This window comes from Patiria miniata, unplaced genomic scaffold (genome assembly GCF_015706575.1).
Source record: "Patiria miniata isolate m_02_andy unplaced genomic scaffold, ASM1570657v1 HiC_scaffold_16, whole genome shotgun sequence".
NCBI classification, from domain to species: domain Eukaryota; kingdom Metazoa; phylum Echinodermata; class Asteroidea; order Valvatida; family Asterinidae; genus Patiria; species Patiria miniata.
In genome coordinates this window covers 29,488-54,754 of record NW_024037054.1, presented here as the reverse complement: position 1 = coordinate 54,754, position 25,267 = coordinate 29,488, and the positions used below count along the sequence as shown (strand labels likewise).

At 39.8% G+C, this 25,267-nt stretch overlaps 1 protein-coding gene across 1 annotated transcript; it reads right to left on the bottom strand.

Moving 5' to 3' along the window:
- Positions 1 to 277: 277 nt before the first annotated feature.
- On the bottom strand, positions 278 to 24,126 carry LOC119722598 (sulfotransferase 1C4-like). Its single transcript, XM_038192781.1, has 7 exons — positions 23,973 to 24,126; positions 10,296 to 10,562; positions 5,681 to 5,910; positions 4,774 to 4,894; positions 3,277 to 3,371; positions 2,624 to 2,816; positions 278 to 1,502 (listed from the first exon to the last, which is right to left on the bottom strand). Exons 2-7 carry the CDS (start codon positions 10,531 to 10,533, stop codon positions 1,393 to 1,395), a joined length of 987 nt encoding a protein of 328 aa, XP_038048709.1. The 5' UTR covers positions 10,534 to 10,562; positions 23,973 to 24,126; the 3' UTR covers positions 278 to 1,392.
- Positions 24,127 to 25,267: the final 1,141 nt, after the last annotated feature.

The window sequence follows — 25,267 nt, the reverse complement described above, 5'->3', positions numbered from 1 at the left end:
ATAAAACTGCTGCAAAATGCTCACAGACTAGATTTACCTAAATATACAAATCATACATTAGAGGCCTGATATATTTCTCCTTAGCAAGGACTTCTTCAGAAAACAATTACATTGGGATGAGCCATTAATAAGACTGCATTTACTGAGAAACTGTGGGGAGTGCTACACAATGTTCATTCAGTATTTTGATTAAATCGGGAAAACATTGCTCATTCCTACCTCCATGGTCATAGGCTAAGAAAAATGAAACATAAAAAAATGCAGTAAAGTCCAGGAGTAGGTCATGGAAGTGTACATCATTTATTGAAATTGCACAAAATCACAATTTCATCTTCAATCCATCTAAACTCATATTCCCACGGTGTCACCCGGGCACCACATGCAAATTAGCAATCACCGTTATTTAAAATCCAATTGTTCTTAATATTTTGTATACCATTAAAAAACATCCAAAACTATCATTCAAGAGTCTAGATGGGAATAGCAAAAGCAACTCTGAGACTAACTCTGAAAACAGGCCTAGCTAGACACTTCTCTCGGGAGATATAAAGAAAAGTTAAAACAATATTGAAGATGATAGCAAAAGTTCTTTTGCATAATTTTGCACAACAAAGATGTCAGGCTATTGTGGTGCGTGACTACTCCCACTTGATACCTTTACTTATTCCTGAGAATAAGCTTACCTGAGAAGAAATAGAGAATTCTAAAATTCTAAAAATCACACTTTGTGGTATAAAAAAAAGAAAAGATTCTGATAAAAAAAATCTACAGCATAATAATGAATTATTTATTAAGATTTATGATGGTTAAACAATGAAATCTTACTTTAGCATATCTCAATTTAACTGTATGTAATTCACAAATTTAAAAATGATAAAAAAATTTATCAATGACAGTTAGGTTCAACCACCTTAATTTAAAAAATACATTCACTTTAATATTGTATTCTATATATTTATCGCAAATTCGCAATACATCCAATGAAAGGTTTTCTTATATAGATTTCTATGAATACATTCCAATGAACAATTTCTACAGCAGATACTTTCCACTAAGCTTAAAGATTGATAAAATTCTAAAATTCGCTTTAGTGCAGAATAACATTCAGACGAATGCAATAAAAATTGAAATCCAAATGTTGAACACCCAATGTGCAGGAGTTTTGGGGAAACCCAAGAGCAAATAATTATGCACTTATTTTCTTTATTACCAAATTAAATGCTAAAGTTGAACAGAGTTTTAATTTTTTTTTTTAACCAAATCTGTTGTTTAATGAAGTACATTCTTGTAGGTGTCCAAAAACGATGTAACGCATTGTGTACATTTCCCATTATTGTAAGATTGGGACTTGAATGCATCTAGTCTAGATATTTTTGGTCTTGAATAGATAATTTATTCAAACTGGAATGTGAGACCTGAGCCAGCCATTTTCTCTCTGCAGTACTCGTCAAATTTCTCATTCTGGGCCACAGTAAAGTGATTTTTCCAGTCTCCAACTGTGCCTGAAAAAACAACCAAGAGAACAATTTGTGTGATGAAGCTGTTCCATTTAAGCTAGGTATCCAGTGATGGGAAGAGACCGATCCAGTTAGCCCTGCCTTGTGAGGTTTTGACAAATCACAGCCGGGATCAATGTCAGACAAAAGTCTGACGTGCGTGCAGACTGACATTGGAGAGGTGTATGTTGGGCTGTCCATTTACAAATAATTTTAGCATTCCATTATTCGAAACTGCATTTGACAATTGACAAAATATTTGAAACTCACCAATCAAATTTAACATGCACCAGCGGCAACTGTGTGCTGCGCCATTCCAAAGTTGCACGCAAAGCATGCCGGTTACAGTCAAATGCAAATCAATGCGTAGTTGATAGGAACATATATCCTTTTGACAAAAAGTGCTTAAGTGCTTTTAAACCTTATACCTTATGAATACTTTTGCGTGTTTCTTTCACTGGGGCCAATACAGGAACGAGATGAACGGAAATCATAAACAAATTTCATATGTGTATGAAAATTCAATTCAAAGACTGACTGACACCAAGGCCAAACTAACCCCACCATACTGGGCACAATTTATTGAACAGATCAGCTGGAAAGATTGGGTCAAGGACAGAACTAACCTGACAGCTTTCTATTACATGTATTATGTTTTAATTGGGCCAACAAACCAAGGCCAAAGTGACTTATGGAAAAAAGGGTTTACTGCTCAGCTAAAAGCACAAAGCAAGTCCACAGCATAAACCCTTGTACATGTATATTATCATTCTATGAAATATGCATCCTGTAACGGAGGAAATTTCAGACTTAAAGGGATTGCGTGCCACAATAAAAAAATAATAATATGATTTTATTCAAAGCATGGTGTTGAAAAGTCATGTAAAATTGAGAGCTCTACAAACAGTGCTAAACAATTCCAGACAAATAAAAAAACACAAAGGAATCATAAAGTACTGTTATATTTGAAAAGTATTGTTATCTTCAGATAATTTAACATTTTAAATTTTTAAACCTCTAATTTCCGTTGTAAAAAGTGGCAAAGGAGTTTAAGTTTGCATGAGCTATAACTTCACTAGACTAATAATATTATTGGGAAAAATGTTTGTTTTCAAACTTTAGCCTACCTTTTCGAAGAAATTTCCCAAGATTTTCTTTGCCCTGACCGTCGAAAGCGGGCATCACATTCTGTTCATCGGCCTTCTGGTAGGATTTCTTCATCTGGTCCATGCTGCTGTTTGCCACAACACGATCTATAGCTTCATCTGATAGCACACAGCCAATGTGATCAGCTATCATTATGACTGCAGATCTGGGATCCTGCAAATCAAGACAATACATTATCACCAATACAGGTCTTTTAATTCGGTCAGTCCTCACAATCACTTTTATTACTGTACCAGTAGTTTTGCCACACGAAGCTGGTTTTATTGGTAAAAAGAGCAAGCTTGTTATGTGCCCGTAGGTCAAAGCAGACAGGCTCTTGACAAAGGACTTAAAAAGGGAGATGCAGAATGTTAATCAGTTGTAAACAGATTTCATTGCGATAAAATGAAGAAAAAAATAACAACTGAACCAACAATTAATGTAACAGAGAAAAACCACATGTCAATGACTTTGGGGTGGTGTTGTAAACTACAGAAGTTCTTGGATTGATAAAGCACCGTGTTGCATTTTCCACCCACGCCTCTATGTGATTTTATTTTGATACATATCTTACTTTTCTTGAGAAGTTATTTTCTAATGAAAATATATTTAAAAAAAGCAGAACAGCACAAACCCTCTTCATATCCTCGTACTTCAAAAAGAGGAAGTTGTCATCATGACGATGTTTCCAGTATGCCAAAGAGAAGTCAAAGAAATTGCCATTCAACACTATGGGAAAAATGTAAACCCATGAAATGTGAGAGAAAAAAATTAACAATAAAATGGACAATGCTCCAATTTGTAAATACCTATGTCTCCATATGCAGATCAGTGATTGAGCTTCACAGTCATAAATTTGAATGACGTATACTTGTATGAACTCCATCTGAGGTTTTTGGTAACTGATGTACTTAACATATGGGGTTTCATTACCATCAAGTAGGTTTAACCATCCCGTTTAACCGAGGGAGGAAGTTTTAAAGTTGCCAGGCTAAATTTTGCAAGTTTTCCCATCTTCTACAAATCCAGCAGTAATAGCATTCCGTACTCAAATTTCAAGAGGGACAGATGGGATAAGCACCCAAGAAAAATCGTTAGCCCTATTCCCACTGGATTATTTGAGCTAAAACTTTTGCGACACTGTGAGAATCACAAGTTTTGTCATGACCCCTAGATGGCATTTGACCTCCAATTTCAGAAGAGTTGTGAAGAAATCCCACCCACGGATCACTTCATCCAAGTTACATTGAAATCCATGAAATTCTGCAGACAAAAGAACATTTATTCATAAGATGCAATTTTTTTCCGTTGGGGTGATGTAAATCAAATTAGGTTTTGCCCTTCACCGACGTACACACACTTTATATTCAGGGTGTTACCTCCCGAGTGAAAGTTGGAAAAAATCACTCGGCTGGGCCTCGAACCCACGACCTCCTGCTTTCTAGTGCAGATGTCTCATCACTCGACCACCCAGCTAACGGGATCGGCTGGCTGGTTCGAATCTGATATACGTACATAGCAGGGTACCGCATTTGCTATTCATAAGATGGAATTTTTTTTTTTACATTTGAAGCATTGAACAATGACCCCTACACGACCTTTGACCTCAGTAATCCAATGAAGAATTGTCCGATTGTGTTTTCCCACCCAAGGGTCACTGCATCCAAGTTTTATCAAAATCCATGAAAACATGTAGAAGTTATACATTTTTTTCTAAACTTTAACAATACGGGTCTACCAGTATCTACGGTCATCCCAGCAGATGGGAGTTAGGGGGACTTGCATTGTTGTCCTTTTATCCCTTTTCTTTACATTTTAACTTCTGGGGTATCATTTTTCTAAGGGTGAGTGGTGGGGAAGCATTGTTCCCTAAATTTCCTTTGTATGAGTGACCCACAAGTAGCTGTGGTAAGTACGGGTCTATGGTCATACAAAATTTAGGACTGGTTTAAATGTCTCCCAAACTTTGTTTAGGCAACATAAAAATGTGTCTAATGGGGACTTACAAAGCATAAACCTCCCTGTTAAGGAAACAGGCCAAAAGAGGTCTTGGCAGATGTTTCCATAGCTTTGGTATTTTATGAGGACACTGATTAGTTCATTGCTTTTATTGAAAACAAGTTTTCCTTACTGTCTTTTGAAATGTACTGCTCAAACACCTCATTCCATTTGTCCTTCATCCCAGCGTTTTTGGCCATGAAGCTGAACATGGATGTCAGGCCATCTTTGGGGTTTCTGGTAACATAGACCACCTACATCAAGACAGAAAGTACTACATGGTCACGTGGACAAGCCATTGAATAAATATTAACTATTGGAGGCTGTATCTAGGAGCAACTGTTATGACTAATCATTCAATAGTCATAGGTTGTGTCGATACGCGTTCAATAACTGGAGACCCAAATAGTCGATTTGTGGTTAGCGCGCATGTCGATTTTGATATTGCGCATCAATATTGGGGTTGTTTTTTTCAAACCTGTCCGCGCAAGCTACAACAGTGCCCTGTATTGCCACACTGTCGCAAATGTTCATGGGCAGCTCGAACCCAGTGATAGATCCGGTTTATATGAGGTTGATGATGAATGAGTGATAGTAGCCCATGGGTACAAAGTTGCTGCCAGCTAATCAACAACAATGGTGGCTAGCCAATTACACATGTATCAACACGATGACAGGCGATGTGAGCAATTAAAGCGTATCTAAATACATGAAATATGGCACTTATTTCTGTGTCCGTTGATTGTGGAGTGACCGTTCGGTATTGTGTCATGTGATGGCTGCACGATCCAAGCATGAAAAAGAAAAGCCAAAAAAACGGAAAAAAAACGCATCGACGCATCAATTCTGGAACTTTGGTCTGACCAGAGATCGCATTTTGGGGGTGGGGGGGGGGGGCTTAATACATATTGTTCTGTAGAGCTTTAGAAAAAAATGCTAGAACTTGTAACAGTATATAATTTTGTGAGATGAGAACAGAAACAATTCCCTGATCGAGATGAGGAAACCTTGAAGGTTACTTGGCCTAATGTGCCCCTCACCTTGCCCTTTCCCTGGAGCACTGCTGAAGGGACAACGTTTATCGGTAGATGAGTTGGGAGAACGCGTCTTGAAGTGATGGTTTCCACAAACTTGTAAGCTGGCAAAGGATTGTTGGGAGTCGGTATAAACATCTCTAATGCGCCAAATTTCATCTTTTCATTTCGGTCAATCTTGTCAGGATAACCATTGGCGAGTATCAAGTAGACTATCTCCATTGTCCAATGGGTACCTGTGTATAACGATATCTCAAAATCAGCTCAACTGTAATGACCTGATATTGTTGCAGAGGATTAAACTACAGATGTCATTTGTGGCCCTTTATTTTTTCAAACCAAGATTGCTCACATAATGGTAACTTATTAAATAAATGATACACATGAATGGCCTGCCTGTCTTGTGTTTGCCCTTCTTACGTTGGCCATAGAACATTGCTTTTGGTAGTAGGGACACAGAGAATCCTTGTGGAAGAATTTGAAACAAAAATCTCCCAATTTGGTCCAGTAGCTTTTGCTGCACAGCTATTTGTTAAGCGCAGTTCTTTCATGTAGGTATTATTTAGATAACCATCCCTCTATCAATTACAATGTTAGTCAAATTCCCGGGTGCGGTTTAGTAAATCATCAGGACGAAAATGACCCCCACCTTGCTTCACAAAATACAATGTAGGCTCTGGAACATAAACTACTTTTATTTTTCTTCTAAATAGATTCTCCATGCATTGGTATAATGTGGTTTGAGTCTCAAGGAATAGAAGTACAGTAAACTCCAGCTAAACCCACATCGTATAACTCGTCAAATCGCTCAAGTCGGCCGTCTGACTAAAAGTCCCGATTGTCCGTAATGCATTTCCATTGATTTTTTTATTTCTAAGTCGGCTTTTATAAGTCACCATTTCGCTCAAGTCATCGTGTTACTCTCTCGGTCCCCATTCCATAAAAAGCATTACAAAATCCATTGTGTAAGTCGGCATTCAACAAATCACGCATTGGCATTGACTTCCTGTACTGCGGTTGGCAAAGTGTCGAATGAAAAGTGGTTTCGCACGGCCCGTGATCACTGCATGCATCGGTATCGAAAAAGGGTGTCCTACTGCATACATCGCATATCATAAGCATATCAATACCAGTACCCCCTCAAGGCTGTACGCATGCGCTCTGTCCATTTTGGGGGTCGGCTTATTGAATGACTACTGCTGCAGTCAATACGTGCGTGGTATATACCGGACCACGCACGCAATTTGTTACTGTGCACGTACATATGTATCGTGGTCTCCACTATCAATACCCCAAACTTGATGATACAATTCGAGGATTAATTTGCTGGATTCAACTCAAGCATTAAGGAGACAATCCAGGGTAAATCGAAACCAATTAGTGCAATGAATCATATGTGCAAAAGACCATTCATGTAAGTCGGCAAAATGACAACTTACAGCAGATATCGGCATTCGCGTAAGCCGTCACAAATTCTCGGGTCCCGAGAGTGCCGGTTTAGCCGGAGTTTACTGTATGCAATTTCGTGTTTTGTTTGTTTGGGTTTTTTTTTCACCACCCTGTATAATTCTTATGGACAAATATCAATTACAGTGCTCACTAGTTTTACGTTCAATAGTCACACAAACTGAATGTTGTGTAAATGCAGTTGCAGTTGTGTAAATGAAATCCACAAATCCATACATTTAAAACTATACTCAAAGATGCATTCCCCTGCTCTTCCACAAATTAGATTTTTTGGGGGTTACCTTTTAATAATTTTATTTTCAACTTGTAATGTCATTCCAACAAACTAACCCCACTTTTAATTTTTTTTTTTTGGCATCTGGCACAATCAGAGCCGCCTTGCAAGCAGACTGTTCCCCCATCCATACATTATCAACACATGGGTAATTCCACGCAAAAGTGGACACGGCTGGACAGTGGAAATTGTATGAATCTTCCAAACTACGAGCATCACAACATTATGTGGTGTCAAATTAAAGGGGACAACAAGATCTTTCATTTGAGTGGTGTGCCAATGAGACGGAATGTAGTTAAAGGGAAAATACAACATTTGCAAACATCAAAAAATAAAACTACCAAATCATTTTGAAATACCTTGCTGGACTGTTAGTGAATGACAGTGTAAAGCATCCTGTAAAATCATGGCACCTGGTATACTGTCATTTTCAAGAAAAGTGGTATTTTTGTATCAATTTCCAACGCTGATCGGCCGATCAGCGTTGAAAAAAACTGGCTTTTTTTCAAATACTGGCCCCAATTGACCATCGCACTTGTTTGCAATCGATTACAAACCTATGAACGAGTACGAGCCAGCTAGACTGGTTCCCTGACCTTACAATTGCCCAATGTGTGTAAACTGCTCTGTTTCTTCTTATATGGAGTCAGGGAACCAGACTACAGGAAAATGATTGTTTTTCTTGGTTTTTATAGCATTTTCGAACCCAGAACCTCAAAAAAGTCAGTGTAACTATATTTGCTATATATTTCCAACCCCCCAATTCCATCCATTTCAGAAAATTACAGCAAAAGCAAATAATGTATATTCCCTTTAAGTGTGATTTTGGGTAAAAAAAAATGGGTTTTTTTTTTTGGCTTTTAGCTTCATGTATTTTTGGTAGTCATTTTGGCACCTTTTTTAAACCCTAACGTACCTGAATCCCATCAAAATCCACCCCCCTGTTTCGGGGGATTTCGGCGGATTCAGGATACCTCCATATTGCACAAACTGGGGGATTTTGATGGATTCAGGATTGGAAGCCTAGCGGAACTGGCGGATTTGGATGGATTCAGGATACCTCTATTTTGAGCTGTTGGGGACTTTGATGGATTCAGGATCTCAACTGTTCAACTCTTTTGTAATGTTTGTGGTCAAGTAAATACTGCTGGCACTAGCCCTGCCAAGTCTGTCGCATACTGTACAAACATGTACACACATGTACTGGGTGGACTTGCATGGAGGGTCACGTGCTGGAGGAAAGATACAAATAATGCGCGAAAACGTGACGAACGCAACGCCGTTTACGCGCAAAGAGCACCATGTGCATCGCTAGTAACTATGTGTGCGCATCGCGTAAATACTCGGTGCGCATTTCTAGCTTGACGCGCATTGAGCTAGGTCACGTGCTGGAGGAAAGATACATTTACCGTAGCTTCATTACTTTGCGTTAGTTTGTTGCGCGTCTACGAGACAACCAAAATGGCGGAGATTTATCGCACAGTGAATGGGCGTGTGTGGACGCGCTGCTGATCTAGTCTTTTCATTTTATCTAGGGTTTACGGGCTGAAACACGCGCTAATGTCTTTCACACAAATTCTGTGCGCAAGATGTATTCACTTTGGTACTCCATGCTGGGGTCACCATGCATTAGTGTATTTTGATGGATCCTATGCAACAACACACATCACAATTTTCATGCGAGCATGGTATCCTGAATCCATCAAAATCCACCACAAATATAGGTGATGGATTTTGAAGACTCTATGGAAAAACATGCTGTATTTTTGTTTATGCCACCATGGTATCCTGAATCCACCAGAATCCATCAAGACTTCTGCTGGTGGACTTTGGCGGATTCAGGATACCTCAAGAATCTACACTGGGGGATTTTGATGGACTCAGGATACCAGCATTTTTTGCATGACAAAATTGATGGATTTTGGCGGATTCAGGATACTTTCTAGTAAACAATGGTAAAAGAGCCCCAGGAGTTAGGGTTGACATGTACAAAATGTGACTGTTATTGAGAGTTTTTGTGTTTAAAGCCCGGTTCATACTGCATGCGAATGCGAATGCGAAGCGAATTTGAAGTCATGACGCATTTGCTGCGAACTTCGCCGGAGTTGAAATATGTTCAACTTTTACGAATTCGCAGTGCGAATACTTGCCATGACGTCACAGATTCGTGTTAGCTTTCACTTTTGCGCCGAGTATGAACCGGGCTTTAGGCAGAGACAAAGGTTCATATATTATAAGAAAAGAGTTTCATTATGTTGCAGTTAATCAAATTCAGATTTTGTGCCGTGTTAGAAACCATGAAGAAGAAGTCACGTAAGTGACGTAACGTGAGTGACGTAACATGAGTGACGGTACCTTCCGGTAATCTAATGTCCCTTGCATCTAAAGTACACACTAATTTGATTCAAAAGGGGTTTCTATAGCTATGGGTTGAATGAAGGTAAAATAATGTTACTTCTGTTTTGCAGACTACAGTTTGAGGAGACTTTAACAACAAAATTGCAGGACAATTTTCCATGTCCTTTTTTTTGTAACGTGAGTGACGACCAACAAAATACAAGTTTTCATAAAGTGAACGAATGGATTGAATTTTTCTTTCCATGTTTGAGTACCCCTTACCCCAAAGTTGTTGTATGCCTGGTTTGATTCAGCTTGATCAAATACTTTTGAAGCGGTGAGAGGTCAAAGTAGCCTCATGGCATATAAATGTAATGTGAGCGACGGTAGAATTGCCCACATGTAAGTGTGAGGCTGGAACCTGCCTTCCCCGCAATAATGGAATTATTGTGGGACTGTACATCTAAAATGTGGACGTATTAGTTCAATTGCATGGGCACGTATCTTTAAATATAATAGAAGAAAACAGAGCTCTGAACATACCACACTTGGGATAGGTAATGATGAAGATGTCATCATCTCGTACTTGAAATGTTTCCATCGCTTCTAGGTTCGTGCGGGGTACCATGAACTTTAGAAACCAAGTGCCTTTGTACTCGTATCTCTCCGTCATAACTTGCCTCATCTTTTCTGGTGCCATACCCCCAGGGCCTATACCCCCAGGCCCCATACCACTAGGACCCATGCCTGAAGGCGTTTGTTTGGCACTGTCAGAAGCCATGCTTGCAAGTAGATGGTCAGTTCTGAAACCTGAAAATGAAAACAATGTGTCAATGTATAAATACGTACAATACGACACTGGGATATTATTTTCTATTTTCCCAAGTAGTTTTTTCTGCCTTGCTATGGCCGTAATAAGTTCCCTATGAAAACAGTCAGCATGCAACACTGTAAAAGTGGACAGATTTTACCATCATATGCCACCATAAATGGTCAGGACTTAAATAGAAATCAAGGAAATTAACTCTACTTTAGGGCTGTGCATCGGAACCGGGTACCCGAGTACCCGACCATTAATGTCAGGAACCGGTTCCAGATTATGGAATCGAGTACCCGTATTAACCAACTTGGCAAATTACTCAGTAACTTCTCAGTCAATGAAAAAGAAATGCTTCAAATGTCAGTGGGACAATTTCAAAATGAACAAGTCAGGTGTGTTTACAAACACAAATGCCCCGCAACCGTGACTGTTCCCATGACATGACACCACTCTTTTAACATCATACATGTACATGTGCCTTGGTCACATGGAACGTTCATTGACAGCATTAGTGTTTTCTGTAGGTTTAATATGAATTAATCCCTATGATCTCAGAATAAATACAAGATTTCTATTGTTTTAGCCACTGTAACCTTGACCCTTGACCTTTCGACCCCCAATGCAATAGGCTTCTTCGGGTTACCAAGAACAATCCACAAACCAATTTTGAAGTTCACATGTAAAGTATTTCTCAAGTTATCGCGCTGACAAGATTTATCCGGACACACACACCCACACACCCACCCACGGAAGGACAAGGCGGAAACAGTATGCCCCTTCGGCTTCTCCGCGGGGCATAAAAACAGGATACATGGAAAACCAAAACCAATATCACGTTTTATGAGGCTTGCGCAAGTTGCAGTTTTCGCCACATAGCTTAAGAGCTCACTGTATATGTCTTTTCTAGCCGTATTGCCGCACCAGTGTGGTAGTATTATCATGTGGACCATTATGAACAATCTGAAGAGCAACTTCCCAAATTTGAATTTTTGGCTTAGGTTTCTTTAAGGGGTACCCGGGTATCCATATTTTTTTTCAATAGGGTACCTGGTTCCTGTACTACCCGTAAATGCACACCCCTAATACTTACTTATCTACAAACATATCCTCTTAGTGTAGCTAGCCCCATAAACGTGGCTCAAATAAGGACTCCCTCCGAGTCTATATTAAAATTAGTCACACAGCGGTGATAGCAACAAGCATGTGAGGAAAATTTATTTTGAGGAAATCAAGATCAGGACTTTTTTCACTTGATATTCACTACGGGTGATATTTACTTGTACATAAAGTATGGTTGATAACAAGGGAAATCAAAAGTTAGAATGTACTCCAAGAAAAATACTGCAATCATTTTGTGGGAGAACTCACTGCAAATTTACTGGATATACAGACATTAGACAGAAACAGAATTTAATTTCTTGTGGGTTTTAATTGGTATAGAATCTTTATTGTGAGTATCACATGAAAACACTCCCAATTTCAATTTCCTCAAAACGACTTTTCCTCGCATGTTGCATACAGGTTCACTTACCCAAAACATTCACTTTTTTTCACATAAATTAAAACTTCTCCTTTTCTCCTTCTGGTGAAAGTTGCCTCTAAATGTTTGCCCCTAAGTTGCCCATGAGGGCTGTTTTGGGAAACCAATAATTTAGAGGCAAACCTAACCAAAATGAGAAATCAGCGAGTGCCACAGACTACAGTCCAGTGACTGGCCACAGACTGCATGGGGGATATTGTCAAATCTTCTCATAGCTTGCATGCCAATCAATATTCTGCTTACATTGCTCAGTTTGTTATCAGCCCCACAAAGTATTGTATTGGCTATTATGTTATTAATCAAACATCAGTTTCAATGGCACTCAACCAAGGCTCAAAGATCTTTTGTCAACTTTTGATCAAAAATATCCATGTATTAAAGGGTTGCAATGGAGCATCCCCTTCCTTCTTTAAAGGGAATTAAGATACAACATTTGCAAACATCAAAAAATGAAATGATCAAATTATCACGAAATACCTGACTGAATTGTTAGGGACTGACATTCTAAATCATCCTTTAAAATCATGGCTCCTGGTGTGCTGACATTTTCAAGAAAAACTGTATTTTTCCAACGCTGGACAGCTGACCAGCGTTGGAGAAAACTGGCTTTTTTCAAAAACTGTTCCTATTTTTTCATAATTAGTTATTCTGACTTTTCTTTGCAATTTCTTTCCAGCATCTACAAGCCCAAAACGTGAAACAAGTCATTTTAACTATATTTTCTATAACATATTAATCCTCCAAATCCATTTATTTCTGAAAATTGCAGCAAAAGCAAATGTTGTACATTCCCTTTAACTCAATGGTGTACCAGTACCATAAATCATTGTGTGTCAAGAAAAAGGTTGTTAGCAGCCCAGGCACGAAAAGAGCACTTTTGGAGATTATCAAGTTGAAAGGTTTTGTGCTCCCATTTCTAAATGAAAAATCACATCAGGCTGAAATTTGGACTCATGAAAGTCATTAACAATTAAAATCATTCTGTGCATTTTGATTTCAAAATATTACTTCATTTTGAAATTACTTAAATTTTTCTGCTTGCAACCTTTTACCAGGAACTCCATCTGCCTAAAACGTGAACTTGCCATGCATTAAATGTGTGCTTAAGCGGCATGTTAAAGCGTAACGTCCTTTTGCCGGTGTGGAAGGTAATTCTGTCCCCGGTAAAAGTGTCCGGGGGGACAGAATTACCTAGGTAAAAGTGTCCTCCCTGGCCCGTTAATTCTGTCCCCCTCCAGGTAATTCTGTCCCCTCCAGGTAATTCTGTCCCCCAGGTTTTTTTAATCCCCCTCTTTTGAAACCCGGAAGGTTATTGTTTTGATGAATTCACTCTACAAGGTATACATTTTGGACTTTTAGTCCGCCCTTCATGAATATAAAAAATATTTAATTTAGTCTATTAGGTGATACCTATAATATAGCAAAAATTGACCGATAGTGTAGTAAAATTTGCATCAAATAAAGTGTCACGTGTCAATGGATAATGTTATTACCAAAAAAATATATCCAATAATGTATCACCACAAAACGGATACTGTATCAACCGATAACATATCAAAAATCAACCGATAATGTATGGGAAAAGGTGGAAATGTGACAGATTAATGAGTGCATGGTCAGGCACAATTACCCGACAACTGTTTAGAATTGTTCTGACAAATCTTTCTTTCTTTCTTTTTCGAACAATACTTTTTATCCTATTAACCGTTTACGGTATGAATCTGTAACTTCAACACATATCAACTGTCATCCTGGGTGGTGTATATTGCTCTGACAACATGATGGCGTGATCAGGTGTCAAAGTACAAGCGATTTTTGCTGAAGAATGACCAATGAATTCTTTCCTATATTACTCTTGAACGAAATAATCAGTGATGGCAGGGTTCGAAATTAGCGGTAGCCCGCTAGCCAAATGCTAGTCAAAACAGCGGCGGGCTAGTCAAACTATTCCTTAAGTAGCCCAGCTGGCGATTCAAAAAAATATTGGGATACGGCAAAGATGGAAGGACAGGAATAAATAAATCATTGAATTCAGAAAGCAAACCTGTATTAATTTGTGTATAATTTTATCAACTTTTTTACAGGGTTACATTTGCAGATCTGTTTATTAAAAACACTGACAAGATTGCCTCAGAATAGATCAGAAATCAGTTGGAAATGGATAAAAACAGATTTTACTTTTCTTTATTTTTCGTTCCAAGGTCACCCTTTATAGATAACGTCTGTTTTCACATCACATACTTGCGTGAGAACGAAAATGATAACGATGCGAAAAGTTACCTGCGTACATCCGATGGATTCTAGATTTTTTTATTCAGGCTCATTTGGATCACGTTTTGATACAGTTTTATCAACGAACATTTTAGATTTATTTGTAAATCAAAATAAATCCTTCAAATTTATTCAAAAAAATTTCCGTCCCAAAAGCCATTTGAGTCTCCTGTTTAAGTTTAGGGGCCGAATCATAAGTGCGATGCCTCATAGGTCCGACTTTCGGACTTATGAGGCGTCGGACCTATGAGGCGTCAGACTTATGAGCAGACACCTAAGTTTAATATAAGTTTGAACCCAATGACAGCCACAAAATTATTTCAAAAATTGTCATGTTTGATTGAACAAGACAGTGATTGAGTTCCACGAGTCAACACGAAAGGTTCCGGGAGTGAGAGGTCAATTTTTGGCACGATTGTTCTCTTTCACGTCATGCAAATTTTTAGTTTCCATAAAATTCTGAGGGTAATTTTCTTAAGAAATCAATATACCAAAACTAATTTCAAAAACTCTGACATACAATGTAACAAGTTTAACCATTCCTTGGGTTTTAAGCGGCAAGCATCCTTAAATGAACCACTGAAAAGGCACCCGTTGGTTGAGCCCCAAAGGTTTTCATAGATCGCATTCGCATTCGGAGGTTATGACTGTGTTGTTGTACATTCATTCATTCGTTAGACATAGGCATTTGCCCGTGGTCTCCTCCTCAAATTATACACAGTTGGGATCACTGGCGCCGCTCCCACCACAGCCCGTCTTTCCAGTGCTGCTGCTTTCAGTTCGTTGGTGTCACACCCAGACCATTCACGGATGTTGTCCACCCAGCGCATCTTTGGCCGGCCCACGGAGCGACGACATCCCACTTGCATCCCATCCACAACAGCTGCCGCCATGCCGAACCACATGGCCCAACCATGCTGCCTTTCGTTCCATCACAGTGCTACTGCTGAAGCACCACCGGTCGCCGATCATCTCCATCAGTCTTTCATTTGTCACATGATCTTGCCACTTGATGTTGAGCAGGTGACGCCAAATGGTTCGGCCAAAACTGTCTAGGCGTTTGATGTCAGCTGCCTTCAACGACAGGGTGGTGGCGCCATACAGTACCCTTGATATGACTAGGGCCCGAGCAAGCTGTACCTTTACCTCAAGGCTGACGCGGGGGGAGCGCAGATACTTGCACTGCCGAAGAGTGGATCTGCCCATACCTAACCGCATCCGAACCTCCTTGCTGTCGTCTAGTGTGTGGTCGATCAACACTCCTAGATACTTGAAAGATGTGACACGAGGTATTTGTGCCGAGCGGTATGTGATGCTGCTGTCATCGGTTGTTGGCTGGATGATCATATATGCAGTCTTACCAGGGTGGATGGCTAACCCATACCCGTCAGATATATCACCCAGGGTAGTAAGCATCTCTTCAGCATCAGCTCTGCACAGCGCCATCAGTACCAGGTCGTCAGCATATCTGATCTCCTTTAGGGGGATACCACTGACATCTGGAGCCGTTAGGTATGCTGTGCGATTGTACCACTCTCGCATGAGACACTCAGTGTAGAGGCTGAAGAGTGTTGGTGACAACGGACAGCCTTGGCGTACTCCGACTGGTGTCTCAAACTCGTCTGTCATCCGACCTTTCCACCGGAGCTTGCCATTTGAGTTGATGTAAAGATCCTCAAGTAGCCGCATCACATCCTCCTCCACGCCAAGATATCGTAGCTTTGCAAACAGAAGTGCATGATTAACTGAATCAAATGCCTTCTTATAGTCAACAAAGACCAGATGGAGAGGGCGTTTTCCTGCGTAGTGCGATTCCGCCACACCTTTCAGGAGGTATATTCCATCAGTTGTGCCTTTACCGCTTACAAAGCCACATTGGGTGTCACTCACTTCGAAGTTAGCGGTTCTTTCCAGTCTGCGTTGTATCACATTCAGAACAATTTTGCTGGCATGACTGATTAGTGCAAGTGTTCTGTAGTTGTTGCACAAGCCTCGGTCACTCTTTTTGTGCAACGGGATGTACACTGACTTGGTCATCGACTGTGGCCACTTCCCAGAGTTCCAGATGTTACACACGGCCCCATGAAGGGTTTTGAATATCTCTGGGTCCTGTGTCACAGCTTTAAGAGCTTCAGATGTGACGCAATCAACTCCGGGAGCCTTGTGGTTTTTCAGTGCCTGTATGGCTTTCTTGGTCTCTTCCGGTGACGGCGGGTTTCGTTCAACCTCAGTTGTGTGATGGGGTGGACGTGGACGATTGGACTCAAATAGATCTACAGCATACTGATGCCAACGCTTGTACATTAAGTCCATATCAACCAGAAGAAAATGTCTGGTTGTGCAAAACAGGTTTATTCATTGAGTGGTCGGGCACTGTCTAGAATTGTTCCGATTAATCTTTCTTTCTTTCTTTCTTTCTTTCTTTCTTTTTTCTGGACAATACTTCTCAGCGGGTTTACTCCTAAACCGTTCAAGATATAAACTTGTAACTTCGAACACATATCGACCCTGATCCCGAGTAGTGCATATTGTCCTGACGTCATGATGACGTCATCAGGTATCAAATTACAAGCAATTTAGTGTTTCTATTTTTTAATCATTACAAATCGATATAAAATCAACCGTGAGAGATCGGAGCTTGTTTTTAGCGGTAGTCAATAGAATAATACTTGGTCTTCAATTTACTTTGTGGGTGTCAAATCATACGACCCTTACTTCCGGTCGAAACCGTTCGAACCCGGAAGTGCCTTGTAATTTAAAAATGGTAAAAGATATGAACGTGCTTTCAACGATGTTAGTCTTCGGCAAGAAAGTACTTTTCGAAACTGTAACCGATGACGTCATGAAATATTAGAGCGCCTTCTAGCGGCAGGTTGAAAAATGTCCAAAATGCATTTTGAATAGATGTCTGTGGCGAAGTTTGCTGTAATCTTTTGAAAATTGGTATATATATAGAGACCTTCATGCAAACAACACATGTGTGAAGTTTGAAGCTGATGACATCATCAGACCGGAAGTTACAACGAAAAGACTTTTTATTCTTCAAAAATCGCTAAAAAATCAATCGTGAGAGATATAATCTTAAATTGTCCATTAAATGATAGATTAAACATTGGCGTCAATTGTGCCAGGCGCATGGCTTGTCAAATTGTTCACACACGTGACCCGCCGCCGAAAAAAATACCCTAACGGTAGTCCGTCGCTCAAAAATTCAATGAAAGCGTAGAGCTGGGTGAGCGTGAGTACACTGCATGTACAGGACATTGTACATGTACATGCATTCAGTGCAGATCCATTATTTCATCATCGTCATGCTTGTTGGAACGGAGCCCAACACGTGGCGCGTAGTCTTGTGTTCAAGACGCTTGGTCTTCTTGGAATGCTAAGATTGTGCCAGAACAATGATGGCATGATGACGTTATCAGGTGTCACGTGACAAGCAATTAAACTTTGATATTTTTTATCTTTAAAAATCTATATAAAATCAATAATGAGATCTGTCGTCTTGCTGTTGACGGCAAGTGATAGAGTAAATTAAGGTCTTTATTTTTGAACGTGTACGTAAAATCACATGACCCTTGCTTCCGGTCAACACCGGAAGTTGCTTATTATTGGCTTATTATTTAAAAGTGGAAATAGATATGAACTTGCTTTCAACGGTGTTAGTCTCTGGCCAGACAATATTCTTCAAAACCTATACCGGTGACGTCATGAAATTCTCGACCGCCCTCTAGCGGCAGGTTTAAGAATGTCCAAAATGCATTTTGAATAGATGTCTGTGGCGAAGTGTTTTGTAATCGCCTGAAAACTGGTATATATAATGACCTTCATGCAAAAAACACGTGTGAAGTTTGAAGTTGATGACGTCATCAGACCGGAAGTTACAACGAAAAGACCTTCTATTCTTCAAAAATAAATCAATTCTGAGAGATATAATCGTGAATTGTCCATTGAATGATAGCTTAGGCCCAAAAAAAAGTCTCCGGTTTTTGGTATGGAGCTTTCCCAAAATGTGGTGCGGCGACGCGGATTTTTTTTTTTTACCTGATTTGTTTGCTTCAAATGTCGGCTGATGACTGCAAATGGTCCTCGACTAAACTTAGTGCAAATATATGGGAGTCCAGAGAGGCCACATAAATCTTATTCTCGACCATAACCCAATCTAAAAACACGTTAAAATTGTGCAGCAGCAGGATTCCAGTCAAACCAGTGAGTTTGGCGGTTTTGAGACATCATCTTTCATTGAAAAAAAAACTTTTTAATTTTGCCGACGCGCATGGCTACGGCGACGCCCGCGCATACCAGAAACCGGAGACTTTTTTTTTTTGGCCTTACGAAGTCTGAGCGGCGATTTGGCGAATATAAATGTTTGTTTCTGTTTATAAATTTACCTTCGGATAGTAAATATTATTTCGGGTTTTTATTCAGACAAATGGTATTGGGAGTTCATGCTGAAAACAGCTTACCATTTAAAATGGCTCCAGTTATGATTGGACACATGAATACATGCAAATCAATGAACATGCATCCTCTCCGAATAACATCAGTATTCACTACCCATATTCACTTTTTCTAGTTAAAAAAAAAATACATACTGACATTAATCACTACCTAAAAGAAACATTTTGAAACAAAATGATTAATTTTATCAGACAGTTTCTTACATAAAAAAATATTCATAACTTAACTGGACAGTGTTTCATAAAATAGTTGTCTACCCGACCACTCTGCGTTTGTAACAACAAACGCGAACCTCTAGTTGTTTTCTTATTTGTCCATCCACTGACTTAAGTTAGATTGAATGCATAACTTTCTTTTTTTTGGGGGGGGGGGGGAGGAGAGGGCTCTTTTCACATTTTAAAAAATTTTCCCACATTCGGAGGAATACCTCTCCTTTGCAATGCCCCCCTCACACTCCCACGACAACCGTGCATGTATGGTTATGAATAGGACATAGTTATTTTAAAATTAGCAAATACCACAGAACGTTAGAAATTATGACTTGGCACATGACTTGCATATAATTTACCCGCCATCAAATACCATATCTCATTGTTTCCCCAAAACCCAAATTGAGCGGGACCTGTACGTGTGTTGGTTTTCAGCAATGAGCAAAACAACTGATCACATTGAATATTAATTTGGGGAAGTATGATTTGTAAGCATTTCAAAATGTGATTCCACAGTTTGCCTACATGTACGTAGCAACCCTTTTTCATTGCTGATCACGAAGTGCCAATAACCTCCTAAATCTAGAATAAAGTTAATTTCGAAAAAAATCGCTGTTGAAGTGTATCCTATTTTACAAATTGTTTGGCCACTTTGCTGTAACAGAGTTCGGAAACCTTTTGTACTTTCTAACAGCTCATGCTTTACTCTTTGTATTTTACAGTCGTGTTTACTCTTTTTCTTAATCAAACAATCATTAACGAAATTTTGACACTTTGTGACACCTTTTCCCATGCTGTGGGAACTTAATACAAGCTGATTCCTGTAGACCAATGTATGATCCAATGTATGATCCAAGGTATGATCCCTCTTGCCTCAGAATTTTGGCAGGAATATTTGCAAAGGGGGGGGGGGGGGGTCATCAGCAAATCAATGCTGAAATATAGACAGGTTTTTTTTTTTCCACGGACATTTGGCCGCTCCGCAAAATCAATGGGGGGGGGGGGGCGGGCGCTTGTACCACAGTTTCAATGGGGGCGCTGTTCAAATCTGACCTTCATGAACACTATATTACATAATACAGTACAAATACCCCCTTAACCATACCCAGCTGGCTCTGTCCAAATTTTGCACAGGCGGACATTATTACCAGTATAATTATTTTGGGGTGTCAGAGCATGCAGGGGGGTGGTCTCACATTACTTTTTATGTATATTTCTATGGGGTAAAAATGAGTCGGAGCTGGGGGGTGAGGGGTGGGGTTACGGAGAGGCCAACTGCCTCGAAAAAAATCCTACCTTTATTTCAGCATTGATTTGCTGATTAATACAAAAAAAACCCCTAAAAATCTTCCTGGATCCACCCCTGATAAAAAGACAGTAAACAATGTATTGTTGTTTTCCATTTGATATTTGTTTGAATTTTATGAGCCCAACAATGATTTAGCCCATGCAAACAATAAGACATAAACAAACATTTTGATTTACCTTTTCCCATACTGATACATTATCAGTTGATTTTGAAACATTATCGGTTGATACAAAGTATCCGTTTTGTGGTGATACATTATCAGATACATTTTTTCGGTAACTACATTATCATGACAAGTGATACATTATCGGATACAAATTTTACTTCACTATCAGTAAATTTTTGCTATATTATCGGTTAGTGATACAACATAAGTCAATCTGTGATACATTATCGGTTGGTGATGTTATCCATTGGTTACTACATTATCAGTTGTAACAAAGGGCTTCACTAGGCATTAAACAAATCCTCCCAAACATGAGAAAACTGGTCATGCTTGTTCTTTTTCTGCATATACAAAATGTAGCTCTTAAAACAATTAAATAAGGGGGGGGGGGGGAAATATACACCCCCCCCCTTTTTGACCAGGGGTGAGGGGGGGGGTTGGGGTTGTGGGAGGGGGATGGGCTATTGAATCATTGCCCACTTTTTTGAGGTGAGGAAAACAAAACGGATTTCAACATGTTCAAGGTGTTTTTCAAACATTAACAACAAAAATGTATTCATAGCACTGAAAAGTGGAGAAACAGAGTACAAAACCTTTTAAAATGCGCCGCTTTAATGTAAGCGGGAGTATCTACACCTGAAGAGCGCCCCCTAATGTAATGTGGTGTCCCTCCCCCCCCCCCCCTTCGAATTTCCATGGTCGGGCAATTTTTGGATTTTGGTCATCCCCAGTAGGCCTACCCCCCACTTGCCGGCACAGATTTACGCCACTGAATGGATGGATTTGAAGCTTGTCAACCATGACGTTTGGCAACAATGCATGAGGTCATTAAGTGGTGGAAACGTGGAAGTGTTCCCAGTTGGGCACTCATGGGTTTTGAGTCCACATGTACACAGTGTGGAAAGATTCCCATATCTGGAAATCACTACCGGTAATTTTTCATTTCAGGGACCTATCAGCCATCAAAGGCATCAGAAAGTGAGAGTCAAGAAATTATTCTAAGTAGGGCCTATTTCCTAATAAACTTGGAAATGTTTCTCAGTCCCTGATTCGTGTCTTATAAAAGTTATAATTACATGTATCATCATTTTTGCAATGAATGACCTTCATTGAGAAGCAAAAAGTGGCATGAGGTTGCAAATTTTTTTCCCTAATATGTCCTAAAAAGTCAAATTTAGCATGGAAAATATTGAAGTATTCATGGTATTTACTGAGTAAACACTTGGAAATTTTCAGACTAGTCTCATACGGTTTGTGCACAGGGTGACAAGTGATGGCCAGATATGGGAATCATTTCCAAGGGGTGACTGTAATAGACCATTATCAAGTTGCAACCATCTTGGTTTTTTTCCATACAAAATAATAAACTAAACCCTACATAGTTATAGACTTTAATATTGTAAGAATGGCTAATAAACTACATGGAAAAATAATTGGAACAATATCGAACGTCACAGAAGCACAAAGAACGTCGTCGTCTGCAGATGAGTCAAATTGGCAGCCACGAAAGTTTCGTGCCAATAATTTGCGCACGAACGGTAAACGTCATTCTACGAAGTCTCCATTGTGTCCTACTTCTGAAAACAATGTGGATCGATGTTTGTTGAATAAAAGGATAAGTTTATGTGCACAACTTTGGTCTCCGAGTCTAGTTTGATAAACTAACTTTTGTTTGCCATCTGACATTGTTACTAAATACACGCTTGTTTAAATATGAAATAAATGAATTTCTTTCAATTTTGGTAAAAACAACTGCATGCAAAATATTTAAAATCATATCATATTGAAAATTGAGGTGAATAAATTAAATCCACAAATCTTATAATATATTTTTGTCGAAAATCTAAGAAGCTAAATTAAATCCTATGCATGGAAAGAGCTCCGCGAATTTTAGTTTTTCTGAAAATCAACCATGTGCCAATTACATAACATTTTACAAATGTATAGGCCTACATATTCTCCAAAAATAGAAACATATGCAATATAACTTTAGTATGCAGTGGCTATATTTTTAAGTACATGGACAAATATATTTTTAAATGACCTTCCATCAAAAACTAAAACCACCCTTCTGTAACAATGTTCTCCGGCATTTCTAATACACCTGCGATCATTCTAATACACCTGCGATCAATCAATCAATCAATTATACAGGCGCGCGCGCCTGCATGCGGTCGACCAATACCGTGGCTGATCGCGCCGCCTCGACACATGGTTTCATGCATGATACACATCATTTCAATAAAAACAAAAAATAGCTATTGGCCTACTTTTTGTGTACTTTAAACATTACGATTAGGTCTAATTCCGACACGGCGACAGAAATATATTTTAGAGAATATTTCCAGCAAACAAATCAGTACCAAAATTTGCATCTCGGGAAACAAATCATAAAATAATAATGCGATATAAGGCGCACATCGTTTTTCGTGCTCCTTAATTCTGATTACGTCCTCTGTTGTCTAATGAAAGTCGAACGTTTCGGGGTTGGACGGAGACACTGATAAATGGAAATTCGTAGCGAAGTTTTTGTTAGTTTTCTGGGCCATTCAATAATGTTACGTTTTGTATCCAGTCAATACAGCAATAATTTACTCTCTCTTTTATTTCTTTCAAATTACCGCTCGGAAAAGCTTTTGATTTCCACATATAATAACTGCATTGAGAAGAAAGGCGATGTGACGATGGATCATCGACGGTGATTTGACGTCGGTCCGTGTTGTGTGAAAAAAGATACGAGCCGAGAAAGTTGGTTGCGCGAATATTGGGTAGCGCGAATTTGGGGCACCGCACGATCATATAGCCCCATAAATGCGGCCAATTTACTGGACTACCTCCGTAAATAAAGGCCACACCACCACCATGTACAAAAACGTGTCGAACTTTGTCAAATTTTGATTTTCACATAGGCTTAGTTTGTAGTTGTTTTTTTTGCTTTAGAAGCATACTCGCCCTCTTTTTAGGCTAATCAGAAAGTGCTGCATTTTTCAGATGTCTGTTTTTCGTGAAATTTCCAGATTTGTTTGCACACGTTTGCAAATTGCGTATCAAAATTTCAACATGAAATTTCACGAAAATTTAGACATCTGAAAAAGGCAGCACTTTCTGATTAGAGGATGAGTATGAGTAAAGCAAAAATAAACTACAAACTAAGCCTAAATGTGAAAATCAAAATTTGACAAAGTTCGACATGTTTTTGTACATGGTGAAAGTGTGGCCTTTATTTACGGAGGTAGTCCAGTAAATTGGCCACATTTACGGGGCTACGCACGATACAGTATTCAGCGCCACAAAAACAGCAGTTTGTTGGTTGGCACACGGGGGAGCGTTTCCGCCCTTAAGTTATTCTTCATTGCTCAATGGTGTATAATAAAAATTGAGGAAAACTCTACGACTTAACCCATGGAGGGCCTGACAAATTTAACAACAAGCAGCATCACCTACCTGTTTCAACGCTCACATGTGAGTCACACTTCACGCACGGCCGGCCCGGGGGCTGCGCTAACCGATGACGTGGCGCGGCACCAAGGATTTTGACGGCACCGTGCACCGTACCAAGCTCACATGTGCTGTTCGAAGCCTCAAAAGTTGTTGTTTTTTAAAGCGCCCTCTTGCTCGCACACCGGGGGCACCCTGGATTAAATTCCAATAGAAACATAACGTGTTGTAAATGTCCATACTTCAAAGTTCTTTTTAAAATACTCAGAACTCTCACAGGTTTTTGAGCTGCACAGAAAAATGATGATCAACATGTCATCTTTCATTTTCTTTTAAAGTTTCGGTGGGTTTACCATTGATTTTTCGAGAAATTCGCACCCAAAGAAGACGCGACCCCTATTTTCCCCAAAGCGAAAAAGAAGCGTGCTATGCATCTGAAAAACGATCCCTCTACAACATGTCAAATAGCGCCACCTTCGAGCCCAATTGCATCCAAAATGCTCAGAATAGGAAGCCCCAAGTCCGGGCCAGAGCTCATTGCCATATCTTTTCAATTCCTGGCTCTCAGAACTCTCTAATAATTTACGTAAATAATATTATTTTCAAGCAAACTTGAATTCTAGATTGGTCGATTCATGGCAACAAGCCGTGTTACATAATCTATATTTTGAGGGTATAACTTTTATTCATGAGCTCGGCGGATGGGTTTAGGCCTATTTAAAGGTGTGCTCCCATAAGGCATCACCGACCCAAAGAATTCCCCCAAAGTAATTTTTGCGGCGTTTGCCCAACACTTTTGATGAAAAAAGTGTAAATACATTGGCGTACGCGTATAACATACGTAATAATCCATATGAACACAAGTCCATGCGCTCATCAGTTTCGACACGGCGGGGTATATTTTTTTGTTCATTTCAAGGTTTCAAATGGGGGGGGGGGGGGGGGGGCGGGGCATCAGACATCCTCCCCCCCCCCCCCCCCCCCCCCCCGCCCTCCATAGTTACGCTACTGAGATTAACGGAGCTGGAGCGCAACTTGTAGGGCCTACGGTTGCTGGCATGTATCGGTGCTGGTACCGATGGGCGGTGCCGATGCCGTAGGCTCGATCTGGCTTGGCTACCATCGGCACTTGCAGCTAGTTCGGAGATGACGCTGATGGAGATCTGTCGCTGGGCGGAGTTACTGAAGACCTGAATTGGAGCCAACACTGGGTTTTGGGCATAACGCACCTCCACCCGAACCGCCACTATCAGCCCATAACAGCGAAGGCGACGGTCAGTCGTGCATGGGTTTGGGGCATA

What these genes read in the sequence shown, in the direction of transcription:
- LOC119722598 (XM_038192781.1), bottom strand. Translation starts at nt 10,533, where the DNA reads ATGGCTTCTGACAGTGCCAAACAAACGCCTTCAGGCATGGGTCCTAGT. An exon ending in CATTACCTATCCCAAGTGTG is followed by an intron (nt 5,911 to 10,295) that starts GTATGTTCAGAG and finishes CGTTATACACAG; the next exon opens with GTACCCATTGGACAATGGAG. An exon ending in TGCTCCAGGGAAAGGGCAAG is followed by an intron (nt 4,895 to 5,680) that starts GTGAGGGGCACA and finishes GTCTTGATGTAG; the next exon opens with GTGGTCTATGTTACCAGAAA.